Source organism: Physeter macrocephalus, chromosome 18, assembly GCF_002837175.3.
Source record: "Physeter macrocephalus isolate SW-GA chromosome 18, ASM283717v5, whole genome shotgun sequence".
NCBI classification, from domain to species: domain Eukaryota; kingdom Metazoa; phylum Chordata; class Mammalia; order Artiodactyla; family Physeteridae; genus Physeter; species Physeter macrocephalus.
Window position 1 is genome coordinate 51604995 of NC_041231.1, and position 16389 is coordinate 51621383.

Below are 16389 nucleotides of genomic sequence, written 5' to 3' on the forward strand. Positions count from 1 at the left end.
GTTGCGGAGCACAGGCTCCGGACGCGCAGGCTCAGCGGCCATGGCTCACGGGCCCAGCCGCTCCGCGGCATGTGGGATCCTCCCGGACAAGGGCGGGAACCCGGTTCCCCTGCATCGGCAGGCGGACGCGCAACCACTGCGCCACCAGGGAAGCCCATCTTTATCTTTTAAATGGAAATAACTTTATTATTTTTCTCTGCTAATAAAAGGTGATAAATGTCTTTTTAAAATTTAAAATAGAATGTATTTCACCCATGATCCTACCCCACCCCCCAGCATGACTCACTGTTAACATTTTAGTGTACCACTGTCTAGACAGACTTGCGTGCATAAAACACAGATATATATGAGGAGCATTCTGGGAATGCTTTGTTTTGGTAATCTTTTTTCTCTTTACAACATATGATAATTTTACTAATGAAGGTTTACAGCATCATTTAACGGGCTGTCCGGAATCCCACTGCATGGATGTAGCCTAACGTTTTCATCCGATCTTCTCCTGATGGACATGGATGTTTATTTACACTGTTTCATTTTTTCTCCCCCCTCTATTACAAACAACGCTGAGAAGAAAGGGAAGCCTGGGATGAATTTATTTGTTCCCTGTATCCCCTTCTTTCCTTGGGGTAACCTTAATTGTGTGTCCCCAGCGCCCTGCAGAAGTGCCTCCGAAGGGCGGCACACGTTTCCCAGCCGCCCTCGCTGTGCACGTGAGTACCTTTCCCCTGCACCTTCACTGACAACTTTTCAACCTTGCTGATCTCACAAAGACTAGTATTTCAGTGGCTTAACTCTCGATTGTTTAGTTACCAGTGCCGGTGACATGTTTCATGTTCACTGGCCATCTCTATTTGTCATTCTTGAATTGCCTATTCAAACCCTTTGCCTATTTGGGACGCTTTTGCCCCCTTTATTGTTAGTTAAGAAACGCTTTGTATATTAAGGTGATCAACTCTTTGTCATTGGGCACAGCACAATTTAAAGCAAATATCTACCATAACTAACCCATCCAATTTACTAAATAGTTCAAGAAAATCTTCTGTGCAATAACTCAGTAGCCTAGGATTTGACACACGTTTACTTTGTTTACTTACTGTGCAGATGAGGCTGTCCCAGTACTCGCCCCACATGTTTGCACAGGCTGTGAGGTCAATGCCAAGCTGCTGGTGAGCCCCCAGCATGCCCTGGGAGAGGTGGGGAAAGAAGGCAGCTCCTTTCCCGTGGGACAGCATGCTTTCCATAAACTCTGCAGGAGAACCAGGAATGGGGATTCAGGCCCCAGGGCAGGAAAGAAGTCCAAACCCTCAAGCGTCAGCAAAGCACTGAACCAGACAAGCCAACCTACAGCCTCTCCTTGGTCTGGCTAAACAGACCCTCCTCCTGGGAGCCTGGGGCCCAGGGTCCAGTTTCTCTCACCTCCCACAAGGGCCGAGCCCCAGCCCTCCCTTCTGAGCCACCACCCCTCCCAAATCAAAGCCAGGCCCTGTGCCCAAGCCGTACGCCCTGGCAAGGGGATGGCCTCGTTTAAAAGAGGGGGCGCTGTCAGGTGGAGGGCCACGGCCATCTCAGGGACCTTGCTAGAAAAGACGCTGAGAAGCGGTCTCTGGTCAGGGTCCCCTCCTGCAGCAACTGGCCCACCTCCTTGGAAAGGCACGCGAAACGCCACTCTGGCCAGGCCTGGGCTCAGCGCCTGCCCTGGGACTCTTACCCAGCTGCTCTCGCTTGGCCAAGAGCTCCCGCATCCGAGCCATCTTCAGCAGGGCAGGAGGCATGTCGGGGCTTGACAAGACGGGACATGGAAATCACATCAAGCCATCCGGGCCCTTCCCCAGACCTGAGCCACCTCCCCTGGCAACCAGCATCCCCCCAGGTGCCCAGCAGAGGAAGGTGGCCCTGCCTGCTCCTCCCAGGGGAGAGCTGGTCAGGCCTCCTCTTCACCTCTGGCTGTGGCCTTTGCTCCCGCTGCACCCCTACCACCCAAAGCATCCCAGCTGCAGGCCGCCTGCCAGCCCCAGGGACTGCCTCCCAACAAACTCAGGAGGGCTCCAGCGCAGGGACCCCGATCCCCAGGCTCTGCACCTTGGTGACCCTTGGATGCAAACCCAGCCCAGACTCCCCAACCCTTGTCCAGCCTTCTGCAACAGGCCGTTTCCACTCTTTCCTGCCGACATCTGCCCCGCATTGAACACAGGCTAACTTTCTGCAATGGGCAAGTTAATGGCTCAGGAGCTGTTCCTGGTGCCCTGCAACACCAGCAGTTGGTGGTTTTGAAGCTCCCGCCACCATTTCCCCACTCCCACCCCCGCCTCAGGAGCTTTGGTGGCGAGGCGTCTGCAGCAGGGTGCTGGTAAACTTAGCCAACCTCTCGGTGTAAATACTTTCACCGCAGTTGATTCCGAGCTACAGCTTTGCAGAGTGCCTCACGGTACGTCTGTGCACACTTCCCTCCACCTACAATAACTTCTCCCTCGTCTGCGGGCCCCAGTACCACCTGGCCTGTCTGGAGCCCTCCACCTCAGCAGGCCACATCCTCCCCAGAAGCAGCCTCTGAAAGAAACCAGACTTACAGGCTGGGTTTTTGGCGCAGGCTGTTTGCAGGGCTCCCAAAGTACTCAAACTTGAGGGTAAAATGGGTCTGTATCGGGGAACAGTTGGTCAGGATGAGCTGGCGATCCACGCGGGTCCGCAGTGGCACTGCTGAGCCGAAGTCCAGGTGGAGCCTCTCCAGGTGGCCTGGCCACAGCTCTGTGCTGGCAACGCTGCCCCGAGCCCGTGAGCACCTGGTTACACGCCACCCTCGGCCCTGCCCAGCGAGCCACCTGGGGTGGGGGTGCCAGAGCTGCCCGGAAACGAGGCTGCATCCTCCAAGCCCTCGTTAGTTAAGCTGCCACCTCACAGAGACTCCCGCCTCGCCCACCCGTGATGCCAAGAGAGGCCTCAAACCCCCCAGGCTCTCCCTGGCCGGGGCAGACCGGCCTGTCTCCCAGTTGCCGGGCCTCGTGTGGGAAAGCCCAAGGTACCCACAGCCCCGTCCCCTGCCATCTCCTCCCCGCCTGAACACCAGGCCTCCGGTGTGTGGGGAAAGACCACAGAGAAGGCGGTGATGGGGTAGGCGGGGCTGTTCCCAGAGGGTCTGTGAGGGGCCTTTTCCTGGCCGCGGGAATCACAGGGAGGAGGCTGGTACCACCTCGAGGCCGGTCCTTTGAATGGCTGCCTCAGCCCCCAGGCTCCGGGCCTGCCCTGGGCTCACCTGCTGTCGCTGTCCTCTGCAGAGATGGCGATGGCCACCTGCAGTCCCCGGGGTTTCCCGGAAATGCCCAGAACCAGTGGCTCCTTCATGCCCGACACGTTACAAGGGAGGGCCAGGTCCATCAACTCGTCCTATAAGGAAGCCCACCGGGAGTGCATCACTCACGTAAAGCCCAGGGCTTGGCCTCAGCAGACGGGCCTCAGATGGGCTCCCGCAGCACAGGAGGCTGCTTGGGGGGGCGCTCAACCCAAAGGTCTTGTCCAGGCTCATCTCTGTGGAAGGGCTCCCAGACCCTCCAAGTGGGCCACTATGCCCAGACCCGGCCCGTCGGCCCACCCCTGCCCCGCCGGAGGCCTGGCCCCTTCCTCAGGGCTCCTGTCTGTGAGTCGGCCCCAAATACCTGGGCAGACCCACGTGAAGGAGACCCCTCCAAGCGGACCTCTGGAGAAGCCGCACATTTATCCTGATGAAGCTGCTACCATAGAAATCAAGCCCTTCCTGCGTGAGGTCTGCTCTGTGTCAGGCCTGGGCCCGGCCGTCACCCTCGAGCTCAGGCTCAGCTGTGTAAGAAAGCCCACCGTCCACATGTTCGCCAGAGAGGACTGGGACCTGGGGCTGCTAGTCGCTGCGAGGAAGAAGTTTCTTTCCCCACAAGAACCACAAACGGATAGCCGGCAACCACCCAAGTACTGAGCACATTCGGCCCAATGGCCTTCCTGTGGGCTGCACCAGGAGCTGTGTCCTTCTTGGGAGGAACCTGGGTGCCGCTCAGACTCCCCTGCAGCACCCAGCACAGGGCCCGCCGTGGGCAGCAGCTCTGCTCAGCGTCTCCGGGCAGCTGGAAAGCTGGGCCCACCTGTTCCAAAGAGAACGGCCTGGCGAGGGCTAAAGGTGGTGCCCAAGGGTGTCAGGGCACATCCAGGCCCTGTGTCCCTAGACAGCAGGCCCAGTGGGAGTGGGCACCCCAGACCCAAATGCAAGAAGTCTCTTCCCCACTGACACAGCCCAGGAGAGGGGTCTGGGGTGGACCTCCTGGCCGGCACAGATGCAGGCAGCCGGGGGAGCTTCCTGGGCACGCAGGCCCAAGCCCTCACTCGCCTGGGTGTAAGCAGTCAACTCTAGGCTGAACTGGCACTCCTCACCGGGGCCCAGCGTGCCACGTCTGGGGGAGACTTTTGCTGTGCAGAAGCTTGCTTGGAGCCCCAGGAGCTGGCAGACACGTGGGTGGGTCACGTACTGGGCTTCCAGGATGGACCCGGGGTCCAGACAGAGGGCTCAGCACCACCGCATATTCTGGGGAGGCTGGCGGACTGGGGGCCCCCAGCGAGACCAGCAGGGTGGGGTACTCCTGAGTGGGGATAAACCACAGGTCCCTCTCCTCTCCTCTCCCACCACAGATGGACCTCATTCCTGTCAGGGGTTCTCTGGACTAAATAAACCACCCTGGGAGGCCCAGGGTGGTGGGGAACAGGGACAGCTGGCTCTGATGCACGGGGACGTGGCCCCGTCTGCCGTGGCACGTAGGGCAGGCGGCAGAGTCAGCCCCAGCGGCAGTAATCTGTTCTGGGAGGTGTCTGGGGGACAATGTCCCCCTCCACACAAGCCTCTGGGGCTGAGGGTTGCAGGCCTAGGGCCCGACAGCGTGGGCTCACCCACCTTGCCCCAGTGGAACTGGGTGGGCAGGAGCGTGCCATTGATTAGTGTGACAGGTGTCTTGGTGGGCACGCCCAGGTAGAGGTTGGTGACCTCCACCTGGCTGCTCTGCAGGTACACGTAGGGCTCCTGCACCTCGGCATACACAGGCAGGTGGCTGGAACACAAGGAAATAAAAGGCATACTCAACAGAAAGGAAGAATTAAAACTCCTCCCTATCTGCAGACGACACGATGGTCTACATAGAAAATCCCAAGGAATCTATTTTTTTTTTTAAATCTTAGAACTAATGAGTGAGTCAGCAAAGTGACAGGGTAAAAATCAACACATAAAAATCAATCACTTTTTTTTTTTTTTTTTTTTTGCGGTATGCGGGCCTCTCACTGCTGTGGCCTCTCCCGTTGCGGAGCACAGGCTCCAGACGCGCAGGCTCAGCGGCCATGGCTCACGGGCCCAGCCGCTCCGCGGCACGTGGGATCCTCCCGGACCGGGGCACGAACCCGTATCCCCTGCATCGGCAGGCGGACTCTCAACCACTGCGCCACCAGGGAAGCCCCACCTTTTTTTTTTTTTTTTTGGCTGTGCCAGGCGGCTTGTGGGATTTTTAGTTCCCTGACCAGGGATCAAACCCGGGCCCTCGGCAGTAAAGCACGGAGTCCTAACCACTGGACCACCAGGGAACTCCAAAATCAATCACATTTTTACAGGCTAACAAAGAACATGTAGAAACAGAAGTTAAAAATAGAATACCATTTATAATTGCTCAAAAAACTGAAATACTTTGGTAAATATCTAATAAAACACGTATAGAATTTGTGTGCTGAAAACTACAAAAACACCAATGAAAGAAATCGAAGATGACTATAAATAGAGAGGCATAAATCATGTTCATGGATTAAAAGACTCAACACAGATGTCAACTCTCCCCAAACTGATCTATTAAGTTTAACACAATTCTTATCAAACTCCGAGCCAGGATTTTTGTAGATATAGACAAGCTTATTATAACATTTATATAGAAGGATAAAGGACACAGACTAAAACAATTTTTAAGAAGAATAAAGTGGGAAATTACTGGATGTTAAGACTTACTATACAGCTACAGCAATCAAGATAGTGTGTTATTGGTGGAGGGATGTATACAACAGATCAATGGAACAATGTAGAAAACCTAGAAGTAGACCCACACAAATATGTCTGAGGGTATTCTTTTTCTTATATAAGGAATGGAGATAACATGCATTTTGCTTTTAACTTTTTATTTTGAAATAACTGTAGATTCACATGCAGCTGTAACAAAAAAAAAAAAATACAAAGGGATCCAGTACACTCTTCACCCACTTTCCCAATAGTAACATCTTGCCTAACTATAGCACAATGTCACAAGCAGGAGACCAAGACGGATACAATCCAGCAATCTTATTCAGACCCCATCAGGTTTACATGGACTCGTTTGTGTGTATTTACTTCTACGCAATTTTATCACATGTAGATCCGCATGACACCACCACAGTCAAGACACAGAACAGTTCCATTACAAGGATGTCTCATGCTATCTTCTTTTTTTTTAACCTCCTCCCCGCCCCCATTTTTTTTTTTTTGGCCATAAATTTCCGAGTGCTGTTCACTTTGTTCAATAATTAAGGATTTTTCCAAAAGACAAAAAAACCTTTACCATCTTGGCCAGCTTGACAATCTTCAAGAATATCAAGGAAGAAAAGACTTGTCCCCATAAAGAGCTGTAAAATATATTTGAAAATGAGGTTTAATTGCAGTTATCATGCTATCTTTTTATAGCCACAGAACGAGACTGAGATAGGTCATAGATTCAAAAGCCAAACAAAAGATAGAGATTGGCAAAATGCATTAAAAAAAAATGATCCCACTGTATACTGTCTACAAGAGACACCTTAGATTCAAAGACACAAATACGCTGAAAGTAAAAGGATGGAAAAATATACTGCAAACAGTACCCAAAAGAGAGCTATAGTAGCTATTTTAATGTGAGATGAAATAGACTTTAGGACAAAAATTGTTACTAGAGACAAAGAAGGGTATTTTATAATTATAGAAAGGTCAATCCATCAGGAAGACATTACAATTATAAATACACATGTCAAAAAACAGTGTTCCAAAATGCATGAAGCAAAAAACGACAGGATTGAAGGGAGAAACTGACAATTCAAAAATAATGATTAGAGATTTCAATACCTCATTTTAAATAGTGGACAGAACAACTGAGCAGAAGATGAACAGGAAATAGAAGACTTAACACTATAAACCAACCAGGCCTCTATACAACACTCTATCCAACAAGAGCAAAATGTTTCTTATGTGTACATGGAATATTCTCTAGAACAGACCAAAAGATAGCTTATACAACAAGCCTCAGATTTAAAAGGCTGAAATTATACAAAGTATGTTCTCCAACAACAAGAGAATCAAACTGAAAATCAACAACAGAAAATAATTTGGGAAACAAAAATATGTGTAAATTAAACTACACACTCCTAAATAAACAGTAGGTCAAATAAGAAATAAAATTTTTGGTTGAATATGCAAAAATTAGTGAAAAACACCACATTAATTTAAAAAAGGACAAAAATGGCATGATTATTTCAAAAGACGCAGAAAAAACATTCAATGAAATCTAATGTTCTTTCATGAGAAAAACAATCAGCAAACTAGGAATAGAAGGGAACTTCCACAAACTGATAAAGGACATCTACAAAAAGCCTACAGCTAATATCATACTTAAAGGTGAAAGACAATGTTTTCCTTTTAAGATCGGGAACAAGGCAAGGACATCCACCCTTGCCACTTTCATTCAACACTGTACTGGAGTATTATTAGGTCCATTAGGCAGGAAAGGCATCCAGATTGGAAAGGAAGATGTAGGGACCTCCCTCGTGGCTCAGTGGTTAAGAATCTGCCTGCCAGTGCAGGGGACACGGGTTCGAGCCCTGGTCTGGGAAGATGCCACATGCCGCAGAGCAACTAAGCCTGTGTGCCACAGCTACTGAGCCTGCACTCTACAGTCCGTGAGCCACAACTGCTGAGCCTGCACACCACAACTACTGAAGCCCATGCGCCCTACAGCCCATGCTCCACAACAAGAGAAGCCACGGCAATGAGAAGCCCACGCACCACAACAAAGAGTAGCCCCTGCTCGCCACAACTAGAGAAAGCCCGTGCGCAGCAATGAAGACCTGACACAGCCAAAGATAAATAAATAAAAATTTAAAAGGAAAAAAAAGGAAAGGAAGATGTAAAATTATCTCTAAATTCAGACGACATGATCTTCTATTTAGAAAACTATTAGAAGTAATGTGTTCAGCAAGGTTGTAGGATACAAGGTCAATATACAAAAAACTATGTGTATTTCTACACACTAACAATGAATAATAATAAAATGTGATTAAGAAAAGTCCACTTCCAAAGGCATCAAAAATGATACAATACTTAGGAATAACTTTAACAAAAAAAGTACAAGACTTGTACACTGAAAACCTCACTGAAAGAAATGAAAAGACCTAAATAAATGGAAAGGCATTTCATGTTCAAGAATGGGAAGACTTAATATTGTCAGGATGGCAATACTCCCCAAACTGATTGGCAGATTCAGTACACTCCCTATTAAAATCCCAGCTGGCTCTTTGCAGAAATTGATAAACTGGTCCTAAAATTCATACAGAAATTCAAAGAATCCAAGAATAGACAAAACAATCTTGAGAAAGAAAAACAAAGTTGGAGAATTCATACTTCCTGATTTCGAAACTTACTATAAAGCCACATTAATCAAAACAACGTCGATATGGCATAAGAACAGACCTATAGATCAAAGGAACAGAACTGACAGTCCATAAATAAACCCTCATGTTTACAGTCAACTGATTTTTGACAAAGGGTGCCAAGACAATTCAATGGATAAAGAAAAGTCTTTTTAAGAAACAGTACTGAGACAACTGATTATCTAGTTGGAAAAGAATGAACTTGGATTCTTTTCTCACACCATACACAAAAACTAACTCAAAACGGATCAGAGACCTAAGAATAAAAACTAAAACTATAAAACTCTCAGAAGAAAACATGTGAGTAAATATCTGTGACATTAGGCAATGGTTTCTTAGATATAACACCAAAAGCACAAGCAACAAAAGAGAAAAATGCATAAACTGGAATTCACCAAAATTTAAAACTTTTGTGCTTCAAAGCATACATACCATCAAGAAAGTGAAAAGACAATTCTCAGAATGGGAGAAAATATTTGAAAATCATATATAATAATAATAATAGACATGTATCTAGAATATACATAAAGAACAACACTTCCACCTCAAAAAAAAGGAACACTTGCATCTCAATAATAAAAAGACAAATAACCTTATTCTTTTAAATGGGCACAGAATTCAAGAGCTAGTTCTCCAAAGAGGATCTACAGATAACCAATAAGCGTATGAAAGATGCTAAACATCATTTGCCATCAGGAAAACTCAAATCAAATCCTCAGTGAAATATCACTTCACACACACCAGGATGAGTACCACTGAAGGATAGATTGTAACAAGTGTTACTGAGGAAGAGAAGAAATAGGAGAGCAGGCTGGAGAAGGATGGAGAGTGGGTCCCGACTGGCAACTATTATATTTGCCCCATATATCATTATTATAATAAGATACACTATGTTAACATTATGCATAATTTGTGAAAAATTTTAAATACAGTAAATATAATGCTATTCCAATGAGAAAAAAAATTAAAAGAAAGGATGTAATCAGATTAACTGATAAAACAGAGGAGAACAAAACTATTACTTAAGACCCCTGGAGAAGGCCAAGCAGAGATTCCATAACAGTGGAATGAGAGGCATCACAAGGCAGGGTGGGCTGTGGGGAAAGAGCAGGGGAGGTAACTAAAGGAGCGCTGGGAGATTAGTGCGGCGGGTTCAGCTATACTGGCTCCCAGAGCTCAGGCATCACAGAGAAGACTGGTAAATCCTGCAGCAGGATTTACCCCACCTGCAGTGAAGAATGTGGGCGTGGCCCTGGAGAGAGGTCCCAGCAGATCCTGCAGGAACACTGGGCTTCTCAACTGTCTCCGAGGGAAAACAACCAAAAAGATCCTATTTATGAAGGAAGGAAGGGACTGGTTCGTGTAGCTGGCCAGTGTGGGTTTCCTCGACTGTCTTGGGCTGTTTTCCGCAAAGGCTCCTTCCCTTTACGGGATTCAGGAAGCTGTCTGCTCTGAGGGTACTCACACACACTCACACACACTCAGTCCTGGGAGGAGGACTCCATCCACACCTACACCCACATACTCAGAGGAAACTGACACCACCGGCTCCTTATGCAAATCAACTTCCTCCTTCAGAACAGGAATGGGCAGCCAAGGATTATTAGATGTAGAAAGAAACCCAAAAAGTGAAGAAAGAGTCCAAACCAGAATCTGAGGAAACTAAAATTAGTTTCCTCGGGGTAATCTGAGAGGCTGTTGCATCCATAAGACAATAAGAGATGACTACAGAAAAGGAACAATTCATAAAAAAAAAAAAAAAGCTTGAAATTGAAAAGCATGATTGCCAAAACAAGGGAATCCACCAGAGACTGAATTAGTGACCTGCAGGGCCAAGGGCATATCCCTGAGCGAGGAGAAAAACCCCAAGAGATGGAAAATATGAGGAAAATGGTTAAACTCATGCAGTATAGATCCAGCAGGTTTGTGGTGGACTGTGGTAGCTGTTGCTTTTACTGTCCAGCAAGCTTTCCCACCTGCCTCTTCTGGAGCTGGATCCTTGCCCCCTGCCACGGGGAGGTAGGGCCTGTGAGGGGAGGTGACCAAAGAGATCCATTCAGAGTGTATCTCTGGAGAAAGCTGATTTCATTTTTCACAGAGGTTATTAAGCTGGGAGTGCGTGAGCCTGGAACTCTAAGTGGCCCCCTTCCCTGGGGCATTGTGGCCAAGGGCCCCTGCCAATAGGGGAGAGAAAGGCCAACAAAGAGAGAGAAGCAGAGTTGAAGGATGGGGTGGGTGCAGGAGAGGGAAGGAGGGTGGACAATGAGAGAGAAGTAGAAGACCAGACAAAGGAAGAGGCTGGAGCCCCGGATTCAGTAGGGCAGGAATGACCAGCTACATGAGCCAGTGGTTCCCCCTTTTTGCCTAAATTGATGTGTTTCCCTCACTTGCAACTGTAAACATTCTGATTAATACAAGATCCTTTAAGAAGAAAGAACAGAGATAAGAAAAGAAAGGAAATAAGCAGAGACTGAATAAAAGGTATTCATTCTGCCTGAGGAGAAGACAGACTTAACCTTCTTACTTAAGGACCATGAAGAACCACGCAATTACCGGTGGGTGTGAAAAGACTCATACTTAGACCCATAATGTTAGTTGTGGAAAAGCACATTTGAATGAGACGTTGCTGGTACTTTCCCCCCTGTTGCTGGTCCAAGTACCAAAAGTCCGAGAATATCTGTCACTGTGAGAGTCTGGGGTGATGGGCATCTCATACCCTGGAGGTAGAAGTATAAAATGGCACATTCTCTTTGGAGGATAATTCAAGCATTCATGAAGATTTAAAGTGAACAGTTAAAGTTTTTATAACAAAATACAAAATACATGCAGAAATGACTACAAAACAAATATACAGTTTAAATATCTATACAGTTTAAAGAATAATAATAAAAAGAACATCTGTGTACCACCCCCGCCTAGCTTAAGAAACAAAATGTTACCACCAGTCAACTTAAAAAAATGAATATTATGCTTCAAAATAGTTTGAGAAGGATGGGGGGGAGAAATGGATGAGGCATGTGGATGAAGCAGTATTTGTCGTGAACTGATAATTACTGAAAGTAGATGATGGATACACAGGGGTTCATTATACTATACTATTTTTATATACGTAAGAAATTTTCCATGAGAAAGGAAGGAAGGAAGGAAGCAAAGGAGGGAGTGAGGGAGGGAATATCACTAATAACCTTCGAAATCTCCAGTGTGTTCCTCCCAGAATACAATGGTATTCGCTCATTTAAAAATGCCATGTAGGGCTTCCCTGGTGGCGCAGTGGTTGAGAGTCCGCCTGCCAATACAGGGGACACGGGTTCGTGCCCCGGTCCGGGAAGATCCCACATGCCACGCGCAGAGCGGCTACACCCGTGAGGCATGGCCGCTAAGCCTGCGCGTCCAGAGCCTGTGCTCCACAACGGGTAAGGCCACAACAGTGAGAGGCCCGCGTACCGCAAAAAAAAAAAAAAAAAATGCCATGTATACACTCAACTAATATTTGACAAGAGAGCCAAGAATACCCTAAACAGGGACTTCCCTGGTGGTGCAGTGGTTAAGAATCTGCCTGCCAATGCAGGGGACACGGGTTCGAGCCCTGGTCTGGGAAGATCCCACATGCCACGGAGCAACTAAGCCTGTGTGCCACAACTACTGAGCCTGTGCTCTAGAGCCCATGAGCCACAACTACTGAGCCCACGTGCCTAGAACCCGTGCTCCGCAACAAGAGAAGCCACTGCAATGAGAAGCCCACGCACTGCAACGAAGAGTAGCCCCCGCACACCACAACTAGAGAAAGCCTGCGTGCAGCAACGAATACCCAATGCAACCAAAATTAAATAAATAAATAAATAAATTTATTAAAAAAATTTTTTTAAAAAGAATACCCTAAACAGACATTTCTCCAGAGAAGACATACAGATGGCCAATCGGCACATGAAAAGATGCTCAACATCACTAATTATTAGAGAAACGCTAATCAGAACTACAATGAGGTATCACCTCATATCAGTCAGAATGACCGTCATCAAAAAGTCTACAAATAATAAATGTTAGAGAGGTTGTGGAGAAAAGAGAACCTTCCTACACTGTTGGTGGGAATGTAAATTGGTTCAACCGTTTTGGAGAACTGTATACAGTTTCCTTAAAAAACTAAAAATAGCATTAAAATATGATCCTACAATCTCATTCCTGGGCATATATCCAGAGAAAAATCATAATTCAAAAAGATACATTCACCCTGATGTTCACTGCAGCACTGTTTACAATAGCCAAGTCATGGAAGCAACCAAAATGTACTTCAACAGATAAATGGATAAAGAAGATGTGGTACACATAGACAATGGAATAATACTCAGCCATAAAAAATGAATGAAATAATGCCATTTGCAGCAACATGAATGGCCCTAGAGATTTCTTTTTTTTTTTTTTCATTTTTGGCTGCACTGCACTGCTTGTGGGATATTAGTTCCCCAACCAGGGGCTGAACTCGGGCCCCAGCAGTGAAAGCGCCAAGTCCCAACCACTGGACTGCCAGGGAATTCCCGAGATTATCATATTAAGTGAAGTAAGTCAGACAGAGAAAGACAAATATCATATGATATCACTTATATGTGGAATCTAAAAAAAAGGATACAAATAAAGTTATTTACAAAGCAGACACAGACTCACAGACATAGAAAAGAAACTTATGGTTACCAAAGCAGATAGTAGCGCAGGGGTGGGGAGAGATAAATTAGGAGTTTGGGATTAACATAACATATACACACTACTATATATAAAACAGGTAAACAACAAGGACCTACTGTACAGCACAGGAAACTATAGTCAATATCTTGTAATAACATATAATGGAAAAGAATCTGAAAAAGAATATATTATGTGTATGTATAACTGAATCACTTTGCTGTGCACTTGAAACTAACACAACATTGTAAATTAACTATACTTCAATTTTAAAAAAATGAACACCTGGGAAAATGTCCTGGGAAAGGACAGTCTCTTCAACAAATGGTGCTGGGAAAACTGGATAACCACATGTAGAAAAATGAAATCGAACCCTTATCATACACCACTCACAAAAATTAAATTGAAATGGCTCAAAGACATAAACATAAGAATCTGATACTATAAAACACCTAGAAGAAAACACAGGGAAGAAGTTCCTCAACATCAGTCTTGGGGATGCTTTTTTGGATTTGACACCAAAAGTACAAAAAACAATAAGAGCAAAAATAAACAAGTGAGGGGGACTTCCCTGGTGGTCCAGTGGTTAAGACTCCACGCTCCCAATGCAGGGGGCCCGGGTTCAATCCCTGGTCGGGGAACTAAGATCCCACATACCGCAACTAAGCCTGCGTGCTGCCAACTACTGAGCCCGCGCATGCCGCAACTACTGAGCCCGTGCTCTAGAGCCCTCCCGCCACAACTAGAGAAGCCTGCATGCCGCAACCAGAGAAGCCCGTGCGCTGCAACGAAGACCCAGCACAGCCAAAATAAAATAATTAATTTAAAAAAAAAAAAAACCAAGTGAGACTACATCAAACTAAAAAGCTTCTGCACAGCAAAAGAAGCAATGAACAAAATGAAAAGACAACCTACCAAATGGGAGAAAGTATTTGCACACTGTGGACAAAGAATGCTGCCTGCCATTTCAGTAAACAAAGGATGTTGCAACCATCAAGCCAGCAGTCACTGCACCTGCCTCCACCAGTGCACCCTGAGGGGAATTCAGGATGGAGAGAGACAGGGTACCAGCCATAAGTAGTTAAGATGCATATTAAAGGAATGATTTCAATAAGCCCAGAAACTTGCATCTTCCCATACACAGAAAAGCACTAAAATCATTAACTTGAGATGTCTGTTTTTTGTGATTAGCAGTAATCTTTTGATGTTCCCCTGTATGTTGTTTTTGTTTTGTTTTGTTTTTTTCAGCAAAAACTCCCATATATTCTGGCTCCTCCCTTACCTCAGAGCTATCTGAGAGGCTGTTTTCTGGACTATAGTCCTCAGTAAGGTCCCAGAATAAAGCACAATTCTCAACTTTTAGGTTGTGCTTTTTTTTTTCTTCCAGTCAGCAATAACACATATCTGATAAGGGGTTAATATCCAAAATATATAAAGAACTCATACAATTCTATAGCAAAAAGCCAAACAAATCAAATTAAAAAATGGGCAGAGGAACTAGACATTTTTCCAAAGAAGACATCCAAATGGCCAATAGGTACACGAAGAGATGCTCAGCAACACTAATCATCAGGGAAATGCAAATCAAAACCACAATGAGATATCACCTCACACCTGTTAGAGCAGCTATCTTCAAGAAGACAAAAGATGACAAGTGTTGGTGAGGATGTGGAGAAAAGGGAACCCTTGTACACCATTGGTAGGAATGTAAATTGGTTCAGCCACAACAGAAAAAGTATGAAGGTTCCTCAAAATATTAAAAACAGAACTACCACCTGACCCAGCAATTCCACTTCTGGGTATATATCCAAAGGAAGTGAAAACAGGATATCAAAGAGATATTTGCACCCCCATGTTTACTGCATTATTCACAACAGCCAAGGTGTGGAGCACCCTGTCAACAGATTGATGGATAAAGACGATGTGGTATATGCATACAATGGAACATTACTCAGCCATGAGAAAGAAGGAAATCCTGCCATTTGCGACAACATGGATGGACCTTGAGAACATTACGCCAAGTGAGATAAGTCAGACAAAGACAAATACTGTAATATCTCACTTATATGTAGAATCTAAAAAAGCCAAGTTCGTGGAAACAGAGAGTAGGATGGTGGTTACCAGGGGCTGGGGGTGCCCAGCATCTGGAAAGATGCTGTTTAAGGGTACAAACTTGCAACTAGTAGGTGAATGGGTCCTGAAGATCTAATGTGAAGTATGGTGCTTATGGATACCAATACTGTATTATATACATCAAATCTGCTGAGAGACTTGATTATTCCCACCACAAAAATGAAATGATAATGAAGTGAAGTGATGGAGGTGTAAGCTAACGCTACAATGGAAATCATGCTGCAATATATAAATGAATCAGGTCAGTATGTTGTACAACTTAAACTTAGTGACATATCAATTGCACTCCAATAAAAGAGAAAATCTGCCACAGTTATTTTGCATCCATTCTCCTGTTGATGAACGTTGGCTGTTTCCAGTTTTTCACTGTCATGAACAGTCCAGCTATGAGCCTTCTAGCATGAGCACACAGCTCCCATTGCACACGTGTAAGTCTCTCTGGGATTATTTATATCCAGAAGGACTGAGGCTGGACCAAGGGTACTGTTACCCTTACTAGGTAACAATAAAGTGTTGTCCAAAGTGGTTGCATTAATGTATATTCCTTTAGCATATACACACTAGAAGAAGATATATACCCCATAATATTACTAGTGAATGATCTCCAGGTAATAGATTATGGATCATTTTCATTTTCTTTTCTGTAGTTTCCAAATTTCATAGAATAAACACATATCAAGACCTTTAAATTCTTTTTAAAGACGTTTAAAAAGAATTTTTAAAATTAATTGAAATTTTTTAAAATTTATTTTTAAAATTATTTTAAAACTTTAAAAATAAATTCTTTTTAAAGACGTTAAATTCTTTTTTTTTTTTTTTTTGTGGTATGCGGGCCTCCCTCTGCCGTGGCCTCTCCCGTTGCGGAGCACAGGCTCCGGACGCGCAGGC

The 16389-nt window shown here is 45.6% G+C and overlaps 1 protein-coding gene across 20 annotated transcripts in view; it reads right to left on the reverse strand.

Moving 5' to 3' along the window:
* The window catches only part of DLEC1 (DLEC1 cilia and flagella associated protein), a 101179-nt gene that overhangs the window by 8291 nt on the left and 76499 nt on the right, over window positions 1-16389 (reverse strand). For 18 of the 20 annotated variants that reach the window (XM_055080142.1, XM_055080147.1, XM_055080145.1 and 15 more), the window contains 5 exons: window positions 4907-5060; window positions 3251-3381; window positions 2568-2759; window positions 1709-1779; window positions 1095-1246 (listed from right to left, as the gene is read on the reverse strand). In XM_055080142.1, coding sequence (XP_054936117.1) covers window positions 1095-1246; window positions 1709-1779; window positions 2568-2759; window positions 3251-3381; window positions 4907-5060 — 700 coding nt within the window. Of the gene's footprint in view, window positions 1-1094; window positions 1247-1708; window positions 1780-2567; window positions 2760-3250; window positions 3382-4348; window positions 4460-4906; window positions 5061-16389 lie in introns of all 20 variants that reach the window. The other 2 variants (XM_028478876.2, XM_055080157.1) reach the window with 1 other exon arrangement.